The 11,544-nt window shown below is 51.9% G+C and overlaps 6 protein-coding genes across 6 annotated transcripts; 3 read left to right on the top strand and 3 right to left on the bottom strand.

Moving 5' to 3' along the window:
* Positions 1 to 336: 336 nt before the first annotated feature.
* IAQ61_001993 (uncharacterized protein) lies at positions 337 to 2,884 on the top strand (the record flags this gene model as incomplete). Its single annotated transcript, XM_003833806.1, has 3 exons — positions 337 to 2,023; positions 2,092 to 2,478; positions 2,529 to 2,884. The coding sequence occupies 3 exons, from the start codon at positions 337 to 339 to the stop codon at positions 2,882 to 2,884; spliced, it is 2,430 nt and encodes an 809-aa protein (XP_003833854.1).
* Positions 2,885 to 3,031: 147 nt separating this feature from the next.
* Positions 3,032 to 3,775, bottom strand: IAQ61_001994 (uncharacterized protein; the record flags this gene model as incomplete). The annotated part of the gene is made up of 1 exon (XM_003833807.2): positions 3,032 to 3,775. One exon carries the CDS (start codon positions 3,773 to 3,775, stop codon positions 3,032 to 3,034), a length of 744 nt encoding a protein of 247 aa, XP_003833855.1.
* Positions 3,776 to 4,296: 521 nt separating this feature from the next.
* Positions 4,297 to 5,764, top strand: IAQ61_001995 (uncharacterized protein; the record flags this gene model as incomplete). The annotated part of the gene is made up of 1 exon (XM_066095354.1): positions 4,297 to 5,764. Exon 1 carries the CDS (start codon positions 4,538 to 4,540, stop codon positions 5,762 to 5,764), a length of 1,227 nt encoding a protein of 408 aa, XP_065954838.1. The 5' UTR covers positions 4,297 to 4,537.
* A 3-nt stretch (positions 5,765 to 5,767) lies between these two features.
* Positions 5,768 to 7,005, bottom strand: IAQ61_001996 (uncharacterized protein; the record flags this gene model as incomplete). Its single annotated transcript, XM_003833809.2, has 2 exons — positions 5,768 to 6,757; positions 6,808 to 7,005. The coding sequence occupies 2 exons, from the start codon at positions 7,003 to 7,005 to the stop codon at positions 5,990 to 5,992; spliced, it is 966 nt and encodes a 321-aa protein (XP_003833857.2). The 3' UTR covers positions 5,768 to 5,989.
* Positions 7,006 to 7,275: 270 nt separating this feature from the next.
* IAQ61_001997 (uncharacterized protein) lies at positions 7,276 to 8,958 on the bottom strand (the record flags this gene model as incomplete). The annotated part of the gene is made up of 1 exon (XM_003833810.1): positions 7,276 to 8,958. The coding sequence occupies one exon, from the start codon at positions 8,956 to 8,958 to the stop codon at positions 7,276 to 7,278; it is 1,683 nt and encodes a 560-aa protein (XP_003833858.1).
* Positions 8,959 to 9,934: 976 nt separating this feature from the next.
* Positions 9,935 to 11,170, top strand: IAQ61_001998 (uncharacterized protein; the record flags this gene model as incomplete). Its single annotated transcript, XM_066095355.1, has 2 exons — positions 9,935 to 10,060; positions 10,202 to 11,170. 2 exons carry the CDS (start codon positions 9,935 to 9,937, stop codon positions 11,168 to 11,170), a joined length of 1,095 nt encoding a protein of 364 aa, XP_065954839.1.
* Positions 11,171 to 11,544: the final 374 nt, after the last annotated feature.

Here is an 11,544-nt window from a genome sequence, read left to right on the forward strand (position 1 = left end):
CTGTAATCATGACGACTCCCCTATCATAGCGTAACGAACATGACGCTGCAGATGAACGAGAAGAATAGTTTTTCGAGGGTGTATGACAGTGAGCTACTGCAAAACATCTAGTGGCTTCATCTTCTACCCGCTTTGACGCTTACCAAACGAGCGTCGAAGTCCAACTTCCCTACCGTCGGCAAAGTTGGGCCGGAGAAGTTTGCCGCGGGTAGCCGGAGCTGTGTTCCCCTACCAAAACCACCCCACTGCAATCCCGTCATTGTCGCCCCTAACCGTAGACCGTTCACCTAATTTACCTCCTGCGCCATCCGGTGAATCACACTACAACGGTACGATATGTCCACAGCTGAAGACACCGTCAATGGCACAGATCTACAGGATGCCACTACTGGCTCGAAAAAGCGGACCCATCCGGAAGACTTCAAGCGTGCATACAAGGCTTGCATCAATTGCCGCCAACGCAAAGCCAAATGCATTCTTGGCACAGGGCCCGATGGCGGTGAATTGAAGCCGCCATGTCAAAGATGCAAGCGCGAGATGCGCGAATGTGTATTTAGGTCTGAAAGATCTTGGGTGAAGAGACGGAAGCCTGGCGAAGTGCGCGACAACGTAGAAGAGGAACCCGCCAGGCCACATTCAGGCTCAATCAGCAATGTCCAGCCTTCACCCGTTCACAGGTTGTCGACTTCGACACTTGAATTTGCCCCTGGCGATAGCCCACATACGAGCAAACATCGCGCTGATATCTTCTCTCCACACAATCATCTGCGCCGCATCTCCTCATCTCAAGGAGACCTAGCCAACTCGGTCATGAGGACAGTCGTATCCAGTGGTAGCGATGCGCTGAACCTGTTGTTTGAGGCTGCACATCACCGCGATGCCATGGATAATGAACAACAATCCGGTTCTCAGGCCTATGAGACTCCAAGGTCTGGACCAACTGGATTCGAGAATGCGACACCCTCATCGCCATTTCACACCTTCAGGGCGCAGCCTGTGCAAATGTCAACCCCATCGCCTGAGACGTTAAAAGTCTGGACCTCATGTCGCTTTGTTCAGATGGGCTGGTTTTCAGCGCATGAGGCAGTCACATATGTTGATTTGTTTTTCAAAAACTGTTCACCTTTGTCTCCGATCCTAGGAGAGTTCTACTCACATCACGAGAACCATTATGCATTGATAGCGCTGGACCCATTCCTGTGTACCACCATTCTGATGATATCCTCACGGTACAACATTCTTCCCGGGGTTGGTGGTGCATCTCGGGGTTACTTCGTTCACGACAGGCTCTGGGAGCAATGTCAGCGCTTCATCATGAAGATCATGCTTGGCCAGGTCAAGCCTTCCAAGGCTCAAAGCCGGACTATCGGATCCATCGAAGCATTGCTTTTGCTATCTGAGTGGCACCCGCGTGCGCTTCACTTTCCAACTGCTGCGGATGGCTGGGATTGCGAATTGATGATAGGAGCGAACAACACTACAGAGGAGGGCGCAAGGCTACTAGAAGGAGACGCCACCTCTAGTCGATGGCTGGAAGATGTTATTGAGCCCGCTAAACGCTCTGATCGTATGTCTTGGATGTTGATGGGCTGTGCACTCTCTTTAGCACAGGAGCTCGGTCTTTTCGAAGACAACGCTAGCATCGACAAAGATCAAGTTTCGTATCCAAAAGCTACCACAGAGTTCTTGATCCTGCGTCGGATACGTGCTCGGAAGCTCCTATACGTACTCCTCGAGCAACTGTCGTGGCGATTGGGATGTACCTCCATGATTCCGCAGAGCCTTAACCATGCCCTGATGGAGAAGATACCGGTAGATTCCGCAACGGGTGCGGTAGAGCAGTGGCAATCGTTCATGAGTGCATGGGTCGAGCTCACGAAACTTGCTCGATCCGTATCAGATACCATCTATCCTAACACGGCGACGACGCGGAGCTTACTGAGGACTGGCCGCTACATTGGACTTTTAGAACACTTCCAGCCATTGCTCACATCGTGGAGAAAAAAGTATTTGGACCCCTGCAGTAAGTTGAAGGCGCGAAATGCACAGTCTATGCATGGTACATGGCCTCGAATGCTGACATTCCCACAGAGCTCAAAGTTGGCCTACATGACATGCTCCACATAGAATATCAATATGTGCGCATCTACACAAACTCACTCGGTATGCAAGCTGTCGTTGAGCGAACTCTTGCCGAAACCGATCCCGATGTGCCACAAGAGGATAATCTACCCTTCAATCTAGAGCCTAGAGATTACGACTTCATTCAAGAAGTAGTCGACGGGAGCTGCCAAATCCTTCAGAAAGTGTGTCAGCTATCTGAGACTGGGGCGCTCCGTTATTCACCTGTGCGGATTTTCTTGCGCATAACAACGTCTTCTATCTACTTGATAAAGGGGCTGAGTTTAGGATCTCGCAACCAAAAACTGCAGTCGTCGCTCGACATTCTTGACGCCGCTATCAGGGCTTTACGTGCTAGTAATTCAATCCCAAGTGACAAGCAATGAGACTTAACTGATGGATAACAGGTACACTCGATGATATGCATCTTGCATCACGCTACGCTACCCTTCTGGATCTACATGTTGCCCGTCTCCGCGAGAGTTTTGTCGTCTCATCACGGCCTCCACGACTCCCATCACGTGCGACATCTGCAGATCTTAAGAGCGCAACAATTGGCATGGACTTCCTCAACAACCACAATGCTGGACAATCAAGTTTATCCTCACTAGCCGATAATGTTGCGGACCTCATGCCCGATGACGACTGGCTTGCGCTCCCGTTTGACCCTGCAATGGCCCCATTTGGGCTTGATCATAATCAGCAGAGCTTCCAGGGCTTTGACGATGGAACATTGGATTTCATCTGGAATTTACCCATGTAATGAAAAGCAAGTGATTACGAAACCTTTCAATATTATTCTCCGGGCCGAACTACTACCACACAACCGCAGAAACAGTTGATGGTATCAATATTACTAGTCTTACTTAAACTACTATACTCTTCTACCTTCTAGACTCGCTTCCAAACATCAACAACCCTCCATCTCCCTCTCTTCCCGCAAAGCATTTCTCACAATGGCCCCACACATCTTCGCATATGGATTCGTCCTAACGCTCATCTCCCTCGCCACTTCATCGCCATACCTCGCCGCAGCCGCAAAGTCCTTCGACGCCAACTCCTCCAAATCCGTCTTACTTTGCCCACCCAGCCCCGTCTCCGTCTCCGCAGCCTTCAGGTACAAAAAAGCACGATGCGAATACGCGGTCCGCAGTATGCGGGCTTGGTAGGGGGACACGGGCCCTTGGGGCGAAGTGCTCGGCAAGGCATGTTGTATTGCGCACCCGAGGTCTGTGAATAGCGCTTCGATGTCTTCGGAGCGTGCGACGGAGAAGATGTGCTGCTGTTGTTCTGTAGAGGAGGATGTCATGTCGGCTTCGATGCGTAGTCGGCGCAGCATGGCGCGGTTTACGTAGGCGCTAGGGTAGGTGGGCCAGGTTGCGATTGTGCTGTCTAACTCTTCGAGTGCAGTTTCTAGGGTAGCAGGGCTGGATGTGCTGGATACTTGGCGGATTATTTCGGTTTGTTGGGTTTCGAGGGTGGATAGTTGGTGGGAAGAGATGGTGGGGAGGGAGGGAAGGGAGGAGTCGATTTGTGCAGCGTCTTTTGAGCGGGCGACGGAGGAGGGGAGTGTTTCTGGATCAAAGAGGGCGTCTAGGATGCGTTTGTCGTTTGCGCTGAGGGTTGTGGTGGTGGTGGAGACGTCGACGGCCATGGTTGGGATGTGGTGGGTGTGTTGAGGATATGTCGAAGTTTCAAAAGTTGAATACTTTCAAGGGATTAGTTTGAGGAGATTAATGAGCATGAAACTATTCCGAAGGAGCGAGCAGCTTTTGGGGTTTCTTTTGTCCTCACTATCAAACATGGCGGACGTAGTTGCTTCGGCTCAAGGAGGCTATAAGCGCGGCTCTTGACGGCAGAACCACTCGCAGCAACATCATCAGCAATGCCACCACTCTACCCATTACACCTTGTCCAACCAAACCCAATAGCCTCACCAACTATTGCAAGAACCACTATAAGTGCAGAAAATCTAGTCGAAGCATCCTCCCGCGTCTTCCGACCATCCAATTCTTTGCATGCACTTCTACAACCTGCCGTGTTGCTCGAGAAAGCGGCTAAAGGCGGATCGCTGATTGGCGGACACCAACGGCACGCTTTGGGAGTGTATCAGGAAGGTCACTGCACGTGAGCTCGGCATAACAAAGTTGATGACGGTCAGTGGGACAGAGTTGGTAATTACTAGCAAGAGATGGCGGTATTTGCAGGAGCGAGTATTGAGAGGTGGTTGGGTGCGTAGTTGATAAAGGGTGGACGTTGTTCACTCTGCTGGACGTCTTTCATGATCAGTACAAACTCAACTACACTTCAGCGTTACTCTACCATTACGCCCATTCTTCGATATACAGGTTATCTTGACTGTTCATACTATCCTTGAAGACCGTCTGGCTCAGCAGTTTGTCACACAATATTCACAATGGCACCATCAGCCATCTCGCCCCCTTCCTCCCCCCAACTTTCCTCCACCGTCCCTTCCTCAGACATCTCTGCATACCGCGGCTACCACCATGTCCACTGGTATGTTGGCAACGCCAAACAAGCCGCCTCATACTATGTAACCCGCATGGGCTTCTCGCGCGTCGCCTACCGCGGCCTAGAAACCGGATCGCGCGCAACGGCCTCACACGTCGTGCGCAACGGCAACGTCACCTTTGTCTTCACATCGCCACTCCGGTGTCTCGAGCAAAGCAACCGCTTCAGCCCCGAAGACGAGGCCCTGCTCCGCGAAATCCACGCCCACCAAGAACGCCACGGCGATGCGGTCAAAGACGTAGCCTTTGAAGTCGAAAACGTAGACGCCATGTACACGGCCGCCGTGCACAACGGCGCCGTCGTCGTGAAAGAACCACACACCGTCTCCGACACCCACGGCTCCGTTCGCATGGCCACCATCCGTACCTACGGCGACACAACGCACACCCTCATCCAAAAACCCATTTCCTACACCGGCGTCTTCCTCCCGACCTTTGCCCCCGTCCCCACCACCACCATCGACCCCCTATCCAAACACCTCCCACCCATCCCCCTCTCCGCAATCGACCACTGCGTCGGCAACCAAGACTGGGACGAAATGGAAAGCGCATGCGCCTACTACGAACAAGTCCTCGGCTTCCACCGCTTCTGGAGCGTCGACGACAAGGCCATATGCACCGAATACTCTGCCCTAAAATCCATCGTCATGAGCTCGCCCGGCGACATCGTCAAGATGCCCATCAATGAACCGGCAAAGGGCAAGAAACAATCGCAAATCGAGGAATACGTGGATTTCTACGGCGGCCCGGGCGTCCAGCACATTGCCCTGCGCACGCCGGACATTGTGGCTGCGATTACCAATCTCAAGGCCCGTGGCGTCGAGTTCATAAAGGTGCCGGATACATATTATGAGGAGATGAGGGCGCGGCTGAAGAAGGCGGGTATGAAGCTGAATGAGGATTTTGAGACGTTGCGGGCGCTGGATATTTTGATTGATTTTGACGAGGGCGGGTATTTGTTGCAGCTTTTTACAAAGCATTTGATGGATCGGCCGACGGTGTTTGTGGAGATTATTCAGAGGAATAATTTTGAGGGCTTTGGGGCTGGGAACTTTAAGAGCCTGTTTGAGGCGATTGAGAGGGAGCAGGATGCTAGGGGGAATCTGGTTTGATGGGGGTGGGTGAGTCGTCAGGGTCATGTGAGAGAGAGAGAGAGAGAGAGAGAGAGAGATGGAAAATAGGCATAGCCAAAGGAGTTGTCTTGTACTTTCTGATATATGGCGCTGTGTTAATGAAGAGAATATCATCTCGTTTCCTTGATCAAACATCTCAAAGTTTCTATCCAATCCATGATGAGAGCACGTCTTGTTCCATTCCATTTCGACCTCCTAGTCAATCTAGCCACCCCAATTAATCCCAGCACTATGCAGAGATGGCACTTTATCATCAACAATATAGTTGAAGCACAGTTCGTTGCGCCCATGATGGTGATAACGACACTTAAGTCGACCCTGACGTTCATTGCAAAGCACATCGTACAACCGTGTAAAGTCGATGATGATATCTTGCGGCTCCGTTCCCCTCGATACATCTCGCGGATTGATCAATAGATCTATCTGAGTAGCAGTCGCAGCGTGGATGGCATCGCGCTGAAAGGCCGGAATGTAAGCGGTTATACGAGGTAAAGGGTCGACATCAAAGCAAGCAGCCCAGTTGTAAGAGTCGACGACGAATCTCTTGAGGCCAAGCGGCTTGTCATCAGGACAAAAGGAGTAGACCCAGAGGACAAATTCGGGTGTTGGTGGACCATCTGGATGGAAGAATTTGGCAATGACGTTCATGATGGCATCCTGGAAGTGTGGTGCTTGCATCTCCTGGCCCATGACATAAGCATGCACCAGCCTTCTAGCGTCTGACGCGTGTTCCAGTTGACTATCGTTGGATGCGTCGGTGAGTAAGCTCATGGCGATGTTGGTCATGGAGTTAGTGTAATGGAAGTCGTTTTCGCGCATGGCGGAGTAGTAACCTCTGTAGGTGAAACCGAGGTTGATAAATGGACACAGAGGTAGATGGTTGAGGAAGAGAGCGAAGAAGGCGAAGACTGCCGGATGATACTTGTCCAGGAAGATGATGGGCGGCCCACTCGTGACGGAGCTGAGCATGTTCTGGAGCGACAAGTTAGCTGCTGGCTTTGTTCACAATGCGCAGTGCATACATTTCCCCAGGTTTCCTTGCGAAGCTCTGTCATTGGTACTCTGAAGCACTGGAAGGCCGGCTTCAACACGAGGCAGACATTGGCGTATAATTTCTCGCCTTCTCTATTTACCCCTAGCGCTTCCAGTGCCTTTCGCTCCTCCCGTCGAATCCTATCTGCGCGGCTGGGCATGCTGGTGACGCACGATTCATCTAGCATCCGCTTTGGGGTAACCAGGCTTTCTTAGACAGTCTTCAAAGAAGGGGAAAAAGCGAAGTGAAGCTGGTTTACAGGAAGATTATACGCGGCTTCGTGAAGTGTTATGTACATGTACAGAGGCGATCCGTGCACGGAAGTGACAGTGAAGGTAAGTTTAGCAAACGCAACATCGAGAAGATTAATGGGACAAACGAATAGAATCACATGATTTGACCTTCGGTAGCATGAGGTTTGGGGCTACACCGCCTTTCGTCAGAAAATGAACCTCTTTCATCGATATAGTCGGACTTGATGCGAATGCAATGCGTGTAGATGGTACTGCGAGGACAGACCCAGCGGCATGTCTTCCCACTCCTCCCGGAAGAACTTGTCGTCTCGATCCTGATCTGGATGCAATCGATCAAATACCGTAATCTCCCGGATGAGATCCCAGTACTGCGCCTTCTTCCAACGAAGTAGCATGGGATATACGAGTTTTCCGGTGACGTTTTTATTTCTACACGTGGTTGCAAAGTCTGTCACTTGACCATCGAACCAGCTTAGTGAGGGGTCCGCAGGCTGCCAGACAGAGATTGTTTGCAAGTGTGGAGTCTGTTCAAGAAGAGTAAGCGTCGCTTGGAACATGCACGATACGTCCATTCTTGCGTTCATCAAGTAGGAAGCCTCTTCTTTGGATTCGTGAAAGGGTAGCGCACTAGGGAGAATGGAGGTATCGAATGGGAAGGAGAATTGGGCATGTGATAGGTCCGTTCGTAGTGATAGATGCGCCAGAGTAGGCGGAAGAAGCGGCCAGATTTCCGTGGTAATGGAAAAATCCGCATCGCCAGTTAAGAAGGGAAACGGTACTTGCAGAGTACGGAGTTGGGTGAAGTAGGTCAAGTCGAGATACCCGAGAAATTTGTCTCCAATCCTGGGTTGCTTGAAGGCCCAGAGCGCTGTGTCGCAGTACTCTATACTGAGGACCAAGGTCTCGAGGGTCAGCATAACAAGCCGTAGCGTATCGCCCCATGTGCTGAGATCTACCAAATACGGCCCATTGTTTGCTTCCGCACTGCTTGAAAATGCCATGTCATACGTCAACGACTTCAAGTGGGGAGTAGACTCTAGTAGAGACCGCAGAATCGAGATCTGTGGGCCCGAATGCTTGATGACTAGAGTGGTGATATTCGTAGCCTTGGGCTTCTGGACCAGCTGAGCAGACGGGTTAGCAAAGAGAAAAGTGCCGCCTCTCTGGCCTTCTGGCACTGATATCTCCAGTTTTTCTACGGCTGGTAGGTTCATGAGGTGGTCTAGGGTTGGTCGACAGGGATCCCTGCGATATGCCATGCCCCCAATGCTGTCTATATTGATGGACACGGATTTGATAGACGAAAGGCGCCCTATCAGCATCTGCGATGGCCGACGGCGGTTCCATGTAGTGACACTGTCCAAGTTACGAAGAACGGTATGCAGGTGATCCAAAGTTGCGCCCTTGTAGTCGGCCACTGCCAAATGTCGTAAAGAGGGCAAGACAAGCAAGATGAGGGCTGCGTAGGCGGAGTATTCGCGCGTGCCGATGGCATCACGAAGGTAGTCGGTTGCGGCAATCAAACTCTCGTTACTCATGGCGTCCATGGCTTTGCTGAACATGAGGCTGTCATCGAAGTGGGAGTCCCGTCGCAGAACATACTGTCCGGAATGAACAGCCTTGTCAGGATGTAGACCCAGACGTAAGGATATGACTCGATCGGCCAGACGGCTATTGTTGAGTATATTAAAGCAAAAACGATCGATTCTTGGAGCCAAGTCGCCAGGCGGGATGTACAAATCGACATGGCGATAGAGGAACGGGGTAGCTAAAGTGGACAAGGCTTTGTTTAAGCGAGTGACGGTGTAGATGTCGTGTTGTGGAAGATAGGAAACGATGTATTCGACGAGCTCGGAGGGAAGATGGCAAAAATTGGCCCCCGCCATGTTGGTGTGAGTGAGGAGACTTGAGATGAATGCACAGGTGACGCGGTTTTCATGGATGGTCAGCCAACAAGCCTGGTGCGACTATGCTGACGCCTGGAGAGGGCTGGAGGGGTGATGTGTGATCTTGGCACAAATGATTAGCGGTAGATTGTCGAATAGAGTGTCATGTAGATGCAAAGCAGTGGTAAAGACGTTGCTACAAGAAGCAGCCGAGTAGCTGCATAAACCTGAAACCGAGAAGGAACGTGAGCGTGTAGTCCTGTTGTTTTTTATTGTTGTTTTCAGTTTTGTGAGTAAATGTCTGGATGAGCAGGAAGACATGAAGTCATGGCAACCAGCAGCGGGCGTGTGACATGTGATGCGGAAATGCCCCGGGCAACGGGAGTGGATGTTCAGCTATGCCAGACATGGGCAATGGCACATGTCAACAGTCATATAGGAGTACTCGAACGTGCGGTGCCATAGCTAGTCTATTTGTTCGACTTTGATGGGAGAGCCAAAGGGTAGATAGGCACAAAGTACGGTACGTAGTTGACGGGACGGGACGGCTTGACGCTCGAGCTAGGTCCACCGCTTGATCAAGGTGGACATCTCCAAGCTTTCCTTGCTGTGCGATATGTGATACCGCCTAGTCTTTGCTACTTCCTGGCTGGTGCGTGCAGACGGGCGCCGCAGAGAGGCCCATCAGGAGCCGTTGGAGGGATTTCTATGCAGCCAAAAAGCGGCTGGCCATTCCTCAGTCAGAGAGTGGAAGGGGGCGCGGGGGGGCGCGACGATGCGAGCTGCGATGATGCAAGAGTGCCGAAGACATGAGGTAACTGCACATCACTACCGGTACTGTATGAAGCCAGGCGAGATGCCGTCGTCAGTCTCTGGTACGGGGCTCTAGTGTAGTACAAGTAGTTGGGTCTGGCTGCAGTGCAGCAGCGCAGGTGAAACGGGCATGTGTGTGTATCATAGGTATTGCCAGATTCCCATGGACCTGGAGGACTGGACTATTGTTGCTGTTGTCGTTGGCGTTGGCGTTGTTGCTTGCTTGCTTGCTTGCTTGCTTGCTTGCTTTGGAAAAGACTTCTTGGGTGAAGACCCGAAAAGGGCCGCGGTCCAATGACACACGCCTGATTCCGACTTATTCCTGGCCGGCACCTTTCACCCACGGGAACGGGTTGGCGGCACCAGAAAGCAGCCGAACCCCAGTCATCCGTTCATTAGTAGTCAACTCCCTTCTTCCCCACGACCGAAGAGAAGACACAAAGATCAAAAAGACGATTCACTGTCGCATCGCATCGCCTTGGCTACTCCCGCTCTACACACCATCGTTGCCCCAATTTTCCTCATCACGACACGACACAACACAACACAACCAACTCTTGACGGTACGGTACCGGTGCAAGCTCCCAGAGATCGCACAACTACGTCACACGGCACACCGGCACACGGCACACAAACGTGCTCACCACCACGCACACCACCACGCACACCACCAAAGACACGAATCGGCCTCCCATCTGCCTTGAAAGAGCAGGTTGACCGCTGGGCTGTGGATCGGACGGCGGTTGACGTCTCGCATTGCAGATACCGTCCCCAGTCGGCGGTCCTCGGCTATCAGCGCCTGTTGGATGCGCCAGAGCCTGCCAACAAAGTCTTCTCCACACCGCACATCCTCCAACACTGTCCAAAAACAACACAAAATATTCCCATCATGACGACAAATAGGCCCTTCTTTGGAGGCTTCTTGGCCGCCTTCCGCGCACAACCTGTCCTGCAAAAGGCTGCTACCTCGCAAACAGCAGTCTCTGCATCGTCCTATGCACACAGCACAAGCAGCAGCACATCATCATCACAAAGCCAAGGGCACGACACACAGACCTCGACAGCACGCACAATCACCACCAAAGCACAGTCGCCATCCCCAGGCCCGACCACTGTTTCCGTCCAGGCGACTGGCCACTTTCAACCCACCAGACAACACGCGCCTCCTTACAACCGCTCCACCTCGCCAAAAGCACAAGCCTACCCCATACCTGGCGCCTCGCAACGCAGCAGGCGGGGCTCAGATAGCTCATCCGAAGGCTTCCACGAGGTCATGGGCGCAGAGAAGTGGTACATTGGCGGACGAACAGCCACAGGCGAGGACAAGTACTACAAACTGGGCATGGTCAAGAGGCATAGGAGTGCGGATCGCCTGAGTCTGGACAAGCTCAGTATATAAGGCTTCCCACCCAGCCCATTATCTTTTCATCGCGCTTTGTTTTCTTCTCCATCTCATCTCATCTCACAGCGGCATAGTTGGCGTCTCATGGGTAGTCTATTGGTTACGTCCGCTTGGATGATTTTACACACACACAGAGAGAGAGAGAGAGAGCTCGGGCACAGGCGTTTAGAATTACTACAGACTCCCAAGAGTAGGATGTTTCGTTCTCACATATTTCACAACGGGTTACTACACATATACATATACAAATACCTACATTGAATATACCCACCACCATAACAAGCAAACCATTCCCCATTCCATCCCCATACAACCCCCAAACCTCACCTACCCACTACCCACTCTCCCCCCCAAATAAAAGCGCATCCTCC

The sequence above is a fragment of the Plenodomus lingam genome (genome assembly GCF_022343315.1).
Source record: "Plenodomus lingam strain CAN1 chromosome Unknown contig_13, whole genome shotgun sequence".
NCBI lineage: Eukaryota > Fungi > Ascomycota > Dothideomycetes > Pleosporales > Leptosphaeriaceae > Plenodomus > Plenodomus lingam.